The 16,157-nt window shown below is 38.6% G+C and overlaps 1 protein-coding gene across 2 annotated transcripts in view; it reads right to left on the bottom strand.

Annotated features, from left to right (window-relative positions):
• Nucleotides 1-15,921, bottom strand: part of CTSO (cathepsin O) — a gene marked incomplete at its 3' end in the record, with an annotated part of 91,520 nt that extends 75,599 nt beyond the window's left edge. The window contains exons 1-8 of one of the 2 annotated variants that reach the window (XM_081136654.1): nucleotides 15,610-15,921; nucleotides 12,633-12,741; nucleotides 11,896-12,035; nucleotides 9,516-9,683; nucleotides 8,191-8,312; nucleotides 5,374-5,537; nucleotides 4,039-4,131; nucleotides 142-1,805 (exon numbers count right to left, since the gene is read on the bottom strand). In XM_081136654.1, the coding sequence (XP_080992780.1) occupies nucleotides 1,771-1,805; nucleotides 4,039-4,131; nucleotides 5,374-5,537; nucleotides 8,191-8,312; nucleotides 9,516-9,683; nucleotides 11,896-12,035; nucleotides 12,633-12,741; nucleotides 15,610-15,900 (1,122 nt within the window). In that variant the 5' untranslated portion in view covers nucleotides 15,901-15,921. Of the gene's footprint in view, nucleotides 1-141; nucleotides 1,806-4,038; nucleotides 4,132-5,373; nucleotides 5,538-8,190; nucleotides 8,313-9,515; nucleotides 9,684-11,895; nucleotides 12,036-12,632; nucleotides 12,742-15,609 lie in introns of those variants that run through there. The other variant, XM_081136655.1, reaches the window with a different exon arrangement.
• Nucleotides 15,922-16,157: the final 236 nt, after the last annotated feature.

The following is a 16,157-nucleotide window of genomic DNA, read 5'->3' as shown; positions in this document are numbered from 1 at the left end:
GTAAACACTGTGAGCACATTAACACTGTGTTCACAAAATGTAAGCCATCCACTTCTGGACACAGTCCTCTTAACCCAAAGTCAAATATAGGTTGTTTCATTATAAATGTCATCAAAATTCTGAGAAGCTGAGAGGTATTAATCATTTTGTAATTTAAAATTTATTTTAGCATTTGAAAAAGAATATCAGAAAAACATTTATATTACATAGACGTCAGTAAATGAACACAAACAGTTCCATTTGGGCATACTTAGATAACTAGAATATTAATCAATTAAACTATCAATGTTTGTCTTCCTAGAACACTTCTAAACCTGAGTCAACTCATAATCCTTTGATATTGGTTCTGGTTGGTGTAAGAAAAATAAATACAGTGTTTTGTTTTTTATTTTCTTTTTCTAATAAAGGGGATGGAAAAACAAAGGTCAAAAGGGAAAAAAGAAAAAATAGGATGTCCTCAATTTTTTTAGTGGTTGCTGTTACATTTAAAAAATTTTTCTGTTAAAATATTTTACATTAGAAAGCGACTATGAATTTTAGAGAAGAAATATTTACATATGCAGTATTTGATTAGATTTTCTTATATAGCTCAGTTAATACAATTATAAAATCAAAAGCTCTTATGCTCTGAGGTTCTCACACAGCCACACAAAATGACTTAGACAAGAGAGAGAACATGGACATGAGGAACCAGAAACCAGGCCAAAGCCAAGGAGATGCACAAAAAAGTAGTTAGAACTGGAGTCCCGGAAACATAAGCAGAAAACTGGGGAAACAGAGCCTGAGAAACTCACACGCTGGCTGATACCCCAGATTAATGACATTAGACTCTGATAGGGGTGTTGGCCTACAAATGATGAGAGAGAAAGGTGAGAGCCTGATGTTGGTGGCTTAGATGGAGCAAAAATAAATAGTTGTAGAATAGAAATGAAAAATAAACAATGAGACTTCTTATCCAGGGAAGTCAAACCACCAGGAAAACTTAAGAATGTCACAATAAAGAGTAAGAGAAAGAGGGTGGGAAAGTGTGGAGGAAACATGTTCCTTTCATCTAGAGAGATAAAGTAAGGAAGTGAATCCTACAGACAATGAAAATTTCCAAATAATAATTTGTCTCTCAGGCAACGTTGCTTGAGGTTTTCTCATCACATACTTGCCAAATAATTTATTGTCATTTAATTTCAATCTCCTAAAAAACTATCTTGTCTTTTTGTTTCTTACTCCATAATCTCTCTGCAGTTCAAGGGGTAAGTACTATTTGTTGAGGTAAAGCTATTGTATTTAAAAATTCTTATAAAATTCCATCTCAGAGGGCTGAGAGTATAATTATGAGAGGCACACAAATGTTAGGTTAGCTATTCTTGTATATAAGGGTAAGCTAAGGCAGTGATTATATCCCACAAGGAAAAGAAATTCTTATCACCTCTTTAATGACATTAAGGGTAAACATATAAAAAAACAACATCAAACAAAACCAGATAATAGCCTCTTCAAAGTGAAGAGACCTAAAGCATCTTAATCTGACATTCACTGCAGAGTAGGACACTGTTTCCCAGGCCATGGTGCTGGTGTTCTTCATACTGACTATGGTTGCCCATCTCTTTAGAAGAAGGGAACATGCCACAACTTAGTTTAGATGCTACTAGGTCCTAGAACCTTCTGTGGGTAGTTACTAAAACCTGAAGGCGAATAATGCTGAGAATGAAGTACCGCGCTCCATTTCTTTATGAATCTTCATTTTTGTAGTCGTCTCTTGATCCTATCAATTAATCATACAAATACGGCAGAAACAAAATCTGCAATACCTAAGAAAAAAAGAAATTATTAGTATGAGTCTATTTCCTATTTATATTCCCTGTAAATAGCAAATTAAAATGATGTTCATTTGGGTTCAAAAGAAGTTAGCATCTACTAAGAAAATAATTTTACAGTTATAGGTTGTCAGTATAAACATGGCAACCTAAAAAGCAGGTATTAGAAGAAATGACTAATATTTTTGTTTCAAATAAAATGACTAACTGAACAGGTGAATGTATCTGAAATCTTTATTGCATGTATATAACTTAGAGGTGATAAAATAATTTATAGAACTATTTTAAATAAAATTTGAAATTCAAACTCTAAGATTTGAACTTTAATTAGCAAAAATTCAATAAATCATGTGTGCTATGTTTTCTGAGCACACAAGAACATAGATCTCAATATCATGGTGAAAGCAATAAACAGCCCATTAAAGACTGGATTTCATTGTAATTAGCTATGTTTTTGAAATCTCTTGGGGCCATGGGACGCTATCTGTCTTATACCATGATTCCTAAGAGTAATGTGATCATCAAATACTTTCAGGAAGGATTTGGATTCTTGTGTAATTACTAACTAGCCACACCCTTGGAGAATCAAAAAGGGAAACTGGTAGAGAGAAGAAATTATTCCAACTCATCCTCAGGAGAGCTGGGGGCCAGGGAAAACACGGTGGTGGGGATTAAAGTGATAATTGAGGCAACTATGAACCAATGTCTAAATTATGTTCTTGTAACTGTCCTACCAGAGCTTTGAAAACTGCCACTCTTCAGCCCAGACACAGGCATCACAGTTAGAAATAATTTATGTTTAGTAGCAAAGGTTCAATGAATGGCAGAAGTAATTTATCTGGATGTTCTAACAATGTAAAACCCCAAATGATGTTACAAAGTGGGGGCATGATTGGGTTGGCAATGCTCTGGTTTAAGATTTTATGATACTCATTCTCTTCAATAAATAATTGATGAAAAATATTTTTCTGGGGTGATAAAGAAGGCCATTTATTAATTCTCGTGAATTCTACTTTTTGGAACCATTGGGCAGTACTCACTGACTGAATCAAAACATAAACTCTCAAACAATCTATAGTGTTCTACATTTTTTAAAAAAGTTATATGTATGTTAGAGATAATTATAATGAGTAATTAAATGATTGCTCTCATATGCAATATAGTTTCATTCTAACTTGATTCAGAAAATATGCTGATTTCCCAGATCAAAATTGTAGAATATAGGTTTGGATATAAGTTTTAGGATACAGTTTAAAGTATTTACCTAGCTATTTTAATTTGGTTTGTGGTTAATTAACAAAAACAATTGTTATTCTATAAAAGAGCACATTTGGTATTTGCTGAAGCTTCTCCATTTGTGGGTGTTGTACTAGAATTTTGCAGGTGAAAAGGGGTCTATTAAATCAAAAATAATTCATACATTTTCATATATTTTGATCCAAAGAAAAAGTGATTCTTGATTATCCTTGAGCAAGTAATATTATTATTTTTTAATTTATCTCTATTGTTGAAAGTATTACAGATATCCCCACTTTTTCCCCCCCACTGATCCCTCCACCCCACAGGCCTTCACCACACTATTGTCCATGTCCAAGGGTCATGCATTTATGCATATAAGTTCTTTCATTAATCTCTCTCCACCCACTCCCCCAACCTGCCTTCCCACTGAGATTTGACTGTTCCATGCTGTGTCTCTGGATCTATTCTGTTCATCAGTTTATTTTGTGATGAACAAAATAAATTCCACATATAAGTGAGATCATGTGATACTTGTCTTTCTCTGACTGGCTTATTTCACTTAGCATAATACTCTCCAGTTCCATCCATGCTTTATTATTAATACACAAGTTAAGAAAAACTCATTCAGTTTTAAAAAGTAAATTTGGAACTAGGGGATGTTTTTGGAGGATTTCAGCCTCCTAAATTGAATATTTATCTGAATTTTGAAGTGGTTAACTTTAGTAAGTTATTACTTTATTTTATAATGTTTTGCTTATTATATTTGTTTTCACTACAGTCTTTCTTCCTTTTTAAAGCATATTTATGTGTGATAGTGTCTCTTCTTTAAAACACTATTTTATTTTTATCAATTGGTTAAAGAATGAAAATTATTACTATAAAAGTGACTTGAGTACATGGAAGCATACTATGGACTGGACAGGTTTGTAATTTTAATATATCTTCCTGACACTTAGCCTGGGGTTTTAAACACAAATTCATGACTCACCGCAAATATTACCTCCCATTTTCACATGGGCATAGCCATCTACTCCCCAAGAACTTCCCCATGAGTTCCGCACAATCCAATATGGAGTACTTCCTACAAAACAAAAAAAGGTAACAAACTCTGAAAAACTCATATTTGTGTGAATGCATGTTTACTTAAAGTGTATTTCTTGATCAGTGTAGTAGCTTTGAAAAAACAATTAAAACTATAATTCAAATACACGGAGGCCAAATAGCATGTTATTAAACAATGAATGGGTTACCAATAAGATGAAGAAAGAAAGAAAAAACTTCCTTGAAATAAATGAAAATGAACACACAACAACCCAAAATCTATGGGACACAGAGAAAGCAGTCCTAAGAGGGAAGTTCACAGCACTGCAGGCCTACCTCAAAAAGCAAGAAAAATTTTTAGTAAACTATCTAATCCTGCGACTTAAGGAATTAGAAAGCTCCCCTGTGAAGCCATCTGGACCAGGGCTTTTGTTTGCTGGGAGTTTTTTTTATTATTGCTTCAGTTTCATCAGTTGTTGTTAAACTATCCAGGTTTCCTGATTCCCCCTGATTCAGTTTTACATGATCTCACTCATATGTGGAATCTAAGAATAGATTGAGGAACAAAATAAATCCAGAGACATAGGAGCATGGAACAGATTGATGAATCTCAGTGGGAAGGCGGGGGTGGGAGAGTGGATGGGGAGAGATGAATCAAAGAGCTTATATGCATATATTCGTAACCCATGGACACAGACAATAGTGTGGGGAAGGCGGGGGGGGGGGGGGAAGATGCGGGGTGGACGGGATCAATGGGGGGTGGGAGAGGGATATCTGTAATACTTTCAACAATAAAGATACGTTAAAACAACAACAAAAAACCCACTGTAATGAATACTAAATTAAGCTAGCTAAGTAAACTTGAGCTGTACTTAGTGTCACACTTCAATTATTGGAAATATATGTTTGAATTCATTTCACTTAATACAGAACCTGCATATAATGAAAACAGATGCACACATTTCCAAGGTATTAGAAACAGGGAAAAGATAATTGTTAGACATGTATAGTAGAATAATAGGCACTTCTATTTTCCCAACAATTATCCTAAATATTCCAGATGGAAAATACACACAATTTAAATCAGTAATTATCATAATTTTAACAACTTATCCACCAAAATTGATAAGGAGGAACACAATGGGGTTATTTATATCTGGAAGTCTACTGAAAAGTTGTAAAGGTCCTAGGAGGACTTAGACATAACGAGACCAAATTTTAACTTTTTAAAGGGTGGCAATCATGTCAATTACAAAAGCAATCACGTCTTACCAGCACTTACCTGTCTTATCAAACCCAGTTATGATAACTGCATGATCTGCTTCTCCACTAGAGCAATGATGCTGTATTATCCCTCCCAGATAGTCTTGCCAGCTCACTGCATCCACTATCCCTACCAAAGGACCAAAGGTAAGAAGTGTTTTTGCCATTTCGTCTTCTTGGTCACTACCAAAAGAGAAAGTATTTGGTTAAGGAGTTTAGTTTTTAAGGTAAGAAAATTTTATAAAAGTGATCTCTTTAATCTTTGTACGGATACATGTAGGTATGGTTGTAATTACAGGTCTAAACAGTGGAGGCTACAAGAAGTCTGGGAGATTGGCAGTCAATGACTGCAGTGAATATTAAGAACCCAGGCTCCTTATATGTTATTATTCTGCTATGTGAGGTATCCATTCCCAAGGTCAATTAATGGTCCAAGATGGCTGCAGGAGCTCCGGCCATTTAACACATATTTCAGACAGCAAAGTGCAAAGGAGAGGCGCTAGAAGATTTCCCAGAAGTAACACACACACACTCTGCATATATCTGCATGGATCTCACTGGCTAGAGTTCAGTCACATGGCTAAGTCCAGCTTCAAGGAAGATCGTAAATGGAGTTTTGCAATTGGCTGGCATAGTATCCAGCTATAATATAGGGATTCTTTTAATAAGGAAAGTGGAAAGACTGGATGCATGGAGATATCCCTGCCACACCACGTGAGAATCAAGAGACTGATTAACTGCCCGCCCGGGTGTGGCTCAGCAGTTGAGCATTGACCTAGGATCCAGGAGATCGTGGTTCAGTTCCCCATCAGGCACATGCCTGGGTTGCGGGCTCGATCTCCAGTGGGGGGCGTGCAGGAGGCAGTGGATCAATGACTCTCTCATCACTGATGTTTCTATCACTATCTTTCCCTCTACTTTCCTCTCTCTGAAATCAATAAAGATATTAAAAAAAAAAAAAGAGAGAGACTGATTAACTTATGTTAGTGAATGTCAAACATAGATTATAGGGAAAGGTTACCCCAAAGTGGCCAATATAATTATGTGATAGAAGAAATGTGAAGATGCCAGGGAAACTAGTACTAAATTGTAAAGACTGCAAAAGACAGTTATTGCTTTCAAATATGGACATCTATTGATGAATCTTGGGTTACACAGTGTTTGGCCTTCACTGATCTTGGCTGAATGAATAAACCATTATTTACATTTTTAAAGGTCAGCTTTGTGCATGAAGGACACTATCACCAAGTTATTGATATTTCAGGCCATGAAGATATCATTTGGTAGTTTATTGCGGCAGCAAGACATTCCTGGATTAGTGGCTTGAAAGAGTATATAATCCTCACTATGCCCAACTAGACATCAGTTTCTACCAAGAGGGTATTTTCTCCACAGATGAGGGAAACATGGAATGACTAACAGTGGAATTTAGTCACTGAAACAGAAACTACGCATTTTTCATTCTACACATTTATTTGTTACCTTTTAACTTGAAGATGTTTTGGGGGGATCTATGACAAGTCATTTCTAATTTTTGCTACTGTAATAATAATTGGTATTCATTAACATTACCTGAGACAGGCAAAATTATATAATTCTAAAGAGGCATCATGGTAGGGTATGGGCTCTGAAGTTCTGCGTACCTGTGTTTGAATTACAGCTGTGTGCTGGAGTCATTCCACCTACCTTGTTGGATCGATATAAGAATAAAATTATACGTATAAATTTTGTAGCATGCCTAACATATAAATTATCCTCTAGGTTTACAATATTGTTTCCTTCTCTCACTTCTAAGTTATCTAATAACTAATTTTGCTCAGCATAGGTTTTAGTGTATAGTATATATTTTATTGTATTCAATTTTTAAAAAGTTTATAATCTAAATATGATAATCTGTATTAACCAGAACACAGCTGTCTCCACCTTTTTAAGATAACAAAAGATTTACTGTAAATACATGATCCAGTTACAGGGACAGCCTGAGGGAAGGGGAAAGATCAAGAAGAGAAATATTTTTTAGAATGCCAGGGTAATTAACATTGTAGGATCAAAGAAATAATTTAGTAATAATTCCTGCTTTGAGGCAGAGCTAAAGAAAAAATAGCAAACATACAGGAATCTATGAAACAGTAGACATGCCACAGTCAAGACCAGCAGGCAAATAAACGTTCCACTATAACCTCAGAACTAACTAGAGTTGTTATCACTTGTCTTTCAGAAAGGTTTTGGCTTTTAGCAAATTAAAATATAGTCCAAACAGCATCTTCATGTCCATTATTAGCTCAGTGTAGTACTATCAAAACGTACAGTGTTAATAATGGGTATATTATTAAGCCTTATTACATGGTATTACAGGCCAGTGAAATCCCCAGTATTTAAAAATTCTAAATTTTATTGTCATTAAGGTTTGTTTCCCCTGAACCTGTCGAAGATAACGTGCCCTTCATGTTCTGACACAAATCCTGTCCCTCAGCCTATCCTTATTGATCTGTCACTCCCCTTGTGCTTATATAGGGTGTGCTACAGAATTGCTCTAGCAATTCACTTCTACTCGTCCAACTTTGAAGCTCATGCTTTTTCCCCTACTTCTGTATTTAAGGTCATGAGCTCTTAGTTTTTTTAGTATTCTTCGACAGTGTCAGCCCAGGACACAGCTATCGGGCCCAAACTCTGTAACATTCGATGGTGATTGACAATTAGTCTCTCTAGTAAAGAGTAGGTATGAAAACATTTACAAATATGCAGCGAAGGCTTCAATCAAGTTACTAATTCCCAACAGTCGAGAGATCATAAATTAAGACATAAGAAGAAAAGCACAGTAGAATAAGACATTTACCTGAAGTCATGTGAAGAATAACCTTTGATTGAAAATCCAGAATGTGAATCAGCAAAGTATCGGCACAGGCCATTCTGTTCTTTAAATGGATATTCTGAATCTCTCACCAGTTTTACTTGCATCTAAAAGAAAATAATCACCCAAAGTGTTCTCTGTCACTCAGTTGTTTAGAAAATCAAATAGAACTTGCTGCCCCTTGTCCAAATAAGATTCATCTTGGCCACACCTTCATCATGTGGGATTCTTTGGGGAATAATAGGATCTTAAATTCAATCTTTAGGTGTTGCTATGGATAGCCTATGTAACTAGAGTTGTTATCTTTCTGTCTCTTTTACTTTTGTTTTTCCCATATCTTCCTTCCTTGGAACTTCTACCAATCTAATAACAAAGTCTTGTCATCTTTCTTCTGAGATTATAATAGGGCAGCTGGTTCTGTCAGCAAGTCTTTGAGACTCACTCAGCACAGCGGTCTACGCACAGGCAATAGTTAGGCCAAGCCTTCTTTCTATCCAGTTCTCTGTGCCTTTCCTCTGGCGTATGTCACTTTATAGTTGTCTTTACACACTCCTCCTTTTCTGAATGTTGGGCTTATGAAAGGGAGAGGACACACAATTCATTGTTGTCCATAACATAGAGCAGCTTTTGGCATTCAGTGACTCAAATATAGCAAATGAATAAGGGAAGGATATTTGAGTTTGGGGAACTCTAGCTTGACAACCTTTTAGAAAACGTAATAGCACCCTCACTGGGGGGTTTCACACAATTGATGCTGGATCTAGGATAATGCCAGAGAGCATCCTAGGAACACTGAGGGACACTAACACTGAGGGATAGTGGGTAAAGATGCCCAATGAGAAGCAGAGGACCTAAGGTGCAATTCTGGCTCGGCCACTGATTTGGCAATATAATCTCACATCTTCATCTATATAAAGAGTTACTAAATTAGCTGACCTCTAATGTCACTTTTGACCTTAATTTTCAGAAATTTTATGGAAATAGGTAATCATATGGCCATATGCTCTCTTCTTTCTGGGTCACTATGAATTTGCAAAAAAAAAAAAGCATTTACCTATTAAAAAATGCTCAGAAATAAACATAAAGAATTTTTGGAAAATAGATCTCAGGTAAGATTTTCCACCCTTTGATCTTGATGGCTGACTTGACTGGAAGCAATTGATTTTAAAATCTGATTAATCCAAGCTTTGGTCATCTAAATTTCTAAAAAACATTATTTAGTAAATGAGAGTAAACTGTTTGAATTTGGTACACACATTAAATTAGCAAAGGAGGAAACAAAGAGTTTTAAAGGCTGAGAAAATAGTCACCTTATTTAGCCAGTTCAAAGCACTGAGAGTAGATCCTCCATTGCAGCCATAATTATTATATGAGCAGTCAATGACCTGCTGGACACTTAGGTCTTCCAAAGGCGCCCCTTTTATTGCATATGCTGATTCCACTGCGCCTACCACACTGAAGGCCCAGCATCCTCCACACTGTTTAAAAATAGAAATAAAGTAGCATTTATTATCGAGCAATATTCAACCCAAGTTCACCAACATTTTCCAATATCACAAGTTATCAAATCAAGTGATCAGAATCTGGAGGCCTACAAAAAAAATAAATGCCCATCCTCTTGATTTCCAAATTGAAAAAAAGAAAGAAACCAAAATTCTCTTTTAAACATCAAAATCCAATAATTAGTTAAAAGTAAATTGGTAGCATCACTATTGTAAATTAAACAGTGCAAGGTAAAACCAAATTATAGAGAATGAGAAGAGAGACTGATGGTATTTTGAGAGATGTTCGTTCATTGAACTGTTTCTAAGAAGCGTACCAATTCCCACCACATTCTCTAATCCCTCTTGTCTCTCCCCTGATACTAAGCTTTGTATTATCTACTCCTAGGAAGGTGATAAGGTGAGGCAGGGGGAGGATGTATGTCATATACGTTATACTAATTATTTGACAGACACAAGACTGAATGCATTACTTTTTAAGCTATCAATATGCCGGCATGTGCCTATTATAAATGCATATGAAATATCCTAATGATAAAAAGCCATATTAGTCATTCCTCATTCAAAGGTTGGCTGGCAATCTTCCTCATTCTGGATCTAGTAACTTGCTTTCATTGGACAAACTAGAACAAAAGAATAAAAGGGTTGATCCTGAAAGAAAGCCAGGAGATGGTGCAGATGGAATCAAAGATCCCACACGAGAAAGACATCCACAGAAAAGGCAGAGGTGAGAGAGGGATTTGGAACTGCTGGAACTGACCTAATTAGAGGACCGTGCTGCAGTTAGGCAAAGAAAGAAAGAACAACTGGTTGTCTTTGTGGAGTCAAGTTTTGAACAACTTTATGGCTTTGCGTGAGCTTATTTATGGCTAGATCTCTAGTGCCTATGGCATAGCAAAATATTCACTAAGGCACTGGACTGCAGAGTCTTCACCCACTGAGAAAGGTGAATACAGGTTGCTGACGTCATACCTGTAGCTGGCTTTAGTTAACCTACCTTTGGCTTCCCCAGGAGGGCAGTGCCTGCTCAAAAATCTCTCTCCAGTATACTCCTCTGATGAAAGGGTCCTAGTTAAAAGTGCCCCTTTCATACAATGTAGATACTCCTGGGAAGACTGGAATGCAGACTACTTCACACTGGGTTATGAATCCAACAATAAAGCAAATGATTTGGTGGTAAAATCTAATTCACAACCATGCATATAGAATCTGAGAAATAAAATGGCTCACCCTAACTAAATGGTGACTGGGAAACTGCTGGGTCCAGGATAGTTGTCATACTATCAGATAGGTTAGGTTTATCAGAGTGATCATTTTGTAATTTATATTAATGTCTAATCACTATGTTGTACACCTGAAAGTAATATAATATTGTATGCCAACTGTAATTGAAAACAAAAAAAACAAAAAAACACAAGGGGAGGCTGAATGACCTGTTGAGGTTTCCACTGCAGATAAATTGAGAGTATAGCCACGTGGTTAGGGGATCGACTTTCCTCCGTCAGCTGACATTCCCTGTGCTGCAACTTTTACTACCTTCTATCTTTTTTTTAAGTGTGTCAATAAGTGTGATACACTTTTTAATGTTGTACTCTAACCTTATTTCTCCCATAATCCCTTTCGTTTTTACGGCATGATTTTTGCACAGGTGGTGATTTTTGGGAACGTATGTATATGTCACATTATAGCAAAACTGACTGCATTTCTAAGGGTCACAGATAGAAAGTGTACGATCCTTTTGAGGTTAGGGTTTTCCATTGGAGCTCAAGGGATGAGGCCTGAGAACTCAAGAGACCAGGGCTGGTAAATGTATCTGGTATCCTGTTACTTTTTCAGTGTCGTTTCCCTGTTGTAGTCAACTTTACCTTTTCCAGCCTGCCATCTGCTACTCTACAGAAGGATTTGGTAACCATGACACAGCTCCTGGGAAGCACCCTGAGCCAGTGGGCTGGTGGCAATGGTAATTAGTGAGAGAACACACCAGGGAAGGTTTATCTCAGAAGAAAAGTCGGGCTTTTTCATCTGCCACCATTCCATCAGAGTCTTAGCTTATTGCCATTTTTTGAGTGACTGGGGTGTGATTTTTCCTAGAGGAATGAGGGGTTCCATTACAAATCTGATTGAACTTGACCTCAAAGATGAGTTCTCATGCTAAGATGATTAAAAAGAACAAAACCCTAGAACTTACCGCCTTCTGGTTTCTCACTTGTGTTACAACATGCTTGTCTCTCCAGTCAAATCTTAATGGCAAAGACATGTTGGAGATGGGCAATGGCATTTTTGAGGAGTATCGGGGAAATCTGGAAGTTTTGCTCCTTAAATAGATAGCTGAGTAGAAACATGAAATGAAAAGATAAGAATATTAGATTATAGGGAGGACCCCTTGGGGTTCTTTTAGGAGGAACTTTTCAAACAGAAACAGAAGCTTTGCAGGAGAGCCTGCCATTTGTGATTTTTCTATGTGCTTTTCCATAGCATGAAATGCAGTCAACTGAAAGCTATAAAAGATAAGCATTCCTACAATAGGGCTGGAGCTGCCATATAAAATGACTTGTTTGAAAGAAACAGGTCAATAATAAAAATGAATATAATTGGTACCATTTGTTTTATCATAATCTACGGAACCATGGGCAACTTGAAAAGAAACAGCACTAAAACTGCAGAAGGAATGAGGTGCTCATTGTCCCTTACAGCCACATGGAAGTCTCTATGTGTTTAATATTTAGTTCTTAAGTAATAATTAGAAGAATGGCCATGAATTTATTTTTCTGATAGCACCGGGTACATGCTTGATACTTAGGAAATATTTAATAAATGTTAACTATTACTCAATTTTTTAGATTCACAATTAAACAAGTCCTCAAAAATTAAGGAAACAACTTAATATCAGGGAATCAATCAACTAATAGGACCACTACACCATACCTTTAAACTCTTCAGGAAACAAATATGAAAACTGATTTATCCCATAGACGGCAGTGGAATTTTCACTAGGAAATAAAGAATTCAAGTATCGATGTCTTTTAAGACTTTCCTAAAAGAAAAGAAAAAAGGTAATTTATATCACCTATGCTAACTTTCCAAAGCAATTTGTGTATAACTAAGTTGGAGATATTCTTCAGGTATAAAAGTCAAAGCTTGATATATTTCTGGCAGGTCACAATGAAAGGTTGTATAAGATAATGAGATCATATTTATAAATGTTTTGTGTTAGAGCTACTATCTGATTTCAGGTATATTTTTGAGGCTGGGGGAGGTATGTCTTATCCATTTGTAATTGTTTTCACTAAGCACTTGGAGAGCACTAAATATATATTTGTTTAACAGAGTGAAAAAAAAAAATATTGCAAATAAGCACTAGATACCAGTGGAAATGGTCACCAATAGACACTCATGTGATTAAACAATTATGAATTTGGAAAGTGAGTCTTCTTTATCTTTGTATTTCCTAGCACTTAGTAATGAAGCATGGGAAAGGCAATGAGGAAATAATGAATAAATAAATCTGGTTCTATTGAGCTTTCTCGAATCCCTATCTCACTTAAGGCACAAAACTTCGTGAGAGATGGAATCCCGGGAATGGTCCAGGAAGACAGGCTGGTCTTTCTATCTTGAGGGAAAACATGACCATTATTTACAGGTTCCTCAGCTTTTGTGATAATTTATCTTAGGCTTGTCTATTACATGAGCATGCCTCAATTTCCTCATACTAACAATTGTGGAGAATAAATAAAATATTCAAGAGGCCACCATTTGGTACATTTCCAATTCTCTCTCTTCTGTATTTGTTTATCTGATTATTCTGTGTCTGTTTCTTAAACCCATAAGCAAAATGAGGGGAAGGCCTGTCTTTCATTCATCACTGCATTCCCCACACCAAGCCCATGCCTGGCACACAACAGATGCTTAATTAATATCGGTTGTTGAATAAATATATAAAGGACATTTTATTTATGTCATGCCCTTAATAGCTTTAAGCTGTTTATTTTTAAGCAAATTATCCCTGGGACTTATCATAATCTTATCTCTCCTTTATTGAACATGCCTTGAAGGATTGTTAATCAGTAAAAAAAATAAACAGTTATTGAGTTTTAGGCATTTATAAATAATCCTGATGAATCAGAGCTTTGCATGTAATTTGCAGAGGAGAGGTATAAATACAAGACATAGAACTGAAATACAAAACAGGAATGTGTATGGCAAGTAACAATCAGAAGCCAGAGGTGGCTATTGCCAAGTAATTCAGAGGATTCGTTTACTCTGCAAGTCTTGATTGGCCATCCTTGTGAACTGAAGTAACCAGAGAATGCACAGAGCATGTGGCAGCCATGAGAATGGGCCTCATGGACCTCCATCGACAGGGAGTTTAACTTCTGCAGGCTGAATTACCGGGATGGACCCAGAGAACACGGTTCCCAGGTTCCCATAGGTTGCACCTAGCGAATCCAATGACTGAGCACTAAGACTGGTCTATGTGGGGGAAACAGGGCATGCCTCTGAAAGCTGGGTTTTGATTAATGAGCCCCTTATGGCCTTTCCTAGACAGCAGTCTAGGGCACTTCCCCCAACCTTCCTTTCCTCTCTCCTTCCCTCAGGGTAAGAACTTCACTGCAGTCAGATAGCTCTCCCAGACTCTCTGCCCATTTGCTCTCAGAGTCATAGATCCTGTGACACAGAAAAACAAATAAACAAATAAAAGAAAGAGAAGCCACAGATTGTTTCCAAAGTAAAATAATAGTATCAGTATACCCAAGAAGACTTATTTCCTATTTGCTATCATGGTAGGATACATACCAAGTCCACCCAAAATTTAAATTGTAATTAAAATTTTTAAAAATAGATAAAAATAAAAAAAGATATCAAGTGTTGCTGAACACAGGAAACATCAGCAGTTTTGAAAGGTGCAAAAGTTTGAAAAACAGATGGATCACATACTAGAAAAATGGGAGCTGATAAATCAAAACAGCCTTTGAACAGATTTGATGAAAAAGGATTATCTTTACATGTTTCTTGTTTTCCTTTGTTTTGACTGAATGTGTTTAATTGAATGAGTTACAATAAGCCATACCAGGTTCCTGTCTGGAAGGGGATCCAGGGCCAAAGAACTTGAGGAAATTATCTTATGATTATAAAACTAGGAAAAACATGTCGTTTTGACATCAATAAATATTTTGTCTTAATGCTCTCTAACGAACCTTATTTATACTTGGCTAACTGGTCTGTTCCAGAGTTTTAATGCTGGGGTAAAACCTAAACATAAATTATGAAGCTTTTTCAAAATAATCTGAAAAAGAAATAAAATGCTTCCCCTTTCTCTAAATCAGTCTCCATCAAGTCAGGTGAACTTCTAAGGGAGTGCGCGAGTCTAAGGAGTGGCCCCAGTTCAGGAAAATCATAAATGGGCAGGATCCCCCCCCCCCCCCCACGCAGGCTCTTTATAAAATTCTGCTCCCAGAAGAAGGTTACGAGCGCCCCCTTCCGGAAGAAACGAGGCAGTTTCCTCAGCTTAGGTCGGGTCCCGTTAGTGTGAAACGGGACGGCTTTGGCTGCAGCGCGAACCGCCCACGGGTGCGGCGGCAGGGGGCGCTTCTGATCCGGAACGGCTCGGACCTGTCCACTGATGCGCTGGGGCGCAGCGTAACAGTCCACAGCGAAAAGCACTCAGGGAGAATCAGATCTCCGGGTTAGCAAAGGCGCGGGAGAGCGGGAGACCCAGGCACGCGGGGGGGCAGGGAGAAGGGGTTGGGGGGGGAGGGTGGAACCCTAGCTCAGAAACCCCAGCGCGTACAGAGCTGCAGGCAAGGGGGCCCCCGGGAGCCGCAGCGCCTGGAGGCGCCCCCGCTGCAGCCCCGACGGGGACGGGAGAGGGCGAGAGGAGACGGACAGGGGGCGCGCTCCGTACCCGGAAGGCGGCTGCCTGCCGCTCGCGGCTCCGCGGGCCCGTCGGGGCGGAGGCGGCCCCGGGCCCGGCTCCGCAGCCTTGGCCGCAGCTCCAGCTCCGGCTCCAGCTCCAGCTCCAGGTCCAGCTCCAGCACCAGCACAGCAGCCAGAGCCGCGGGAGCGCGCGCAGCCCCATGCCCGCGCCCAGGCCGCGGGCGCCCCCCGCGCCGCTGCCTTTCGGTTCCTCGGCTCCGCCCCCAGGGCTCGGGGGCGGGAGCGGCGGGGCCCCGGGCCCTCGCCTGGGAACCCGCATAGCTGCGACCTGCGGACGGTCTCCCCGCTTTCCGGCGGGGGAACGGGGGGGGCAGCCTCACGCACAGGACCACGTGCCTTCTGGTCTCCCGTGCCGTCGGTTAGAGAGAAGCCTGGGCGCCCTTCTTTACGCCGGAGCATGAACACCCACTAGGGGCCCTGCGCTTCCAGGATTAAGTCCCCTGTTTGTCTCCCTTTGGTCTCACACGCAAAGATCCGGGCAGGAGCTGAGTTCAACTTGGCCTTGAGCCTGTCGTG

This window comes from Miniopterus schreibersii (genome assembly GCF_964146895.1).
Source record: "Miniopterus schreibersii genome assembly, chromosome: 4".
NCBI classification, from domain to species: Eukaryota; Metazoa; Chordata; class Mammalia; order Chiroptera; family Miniopteridae; genus Miniopterus; species Miniopterus schreibersii.
Note: the sequence above shows the minus strand (reverse complement) of the source record. Positions and strands in the feature narration are given on the sequence as shown.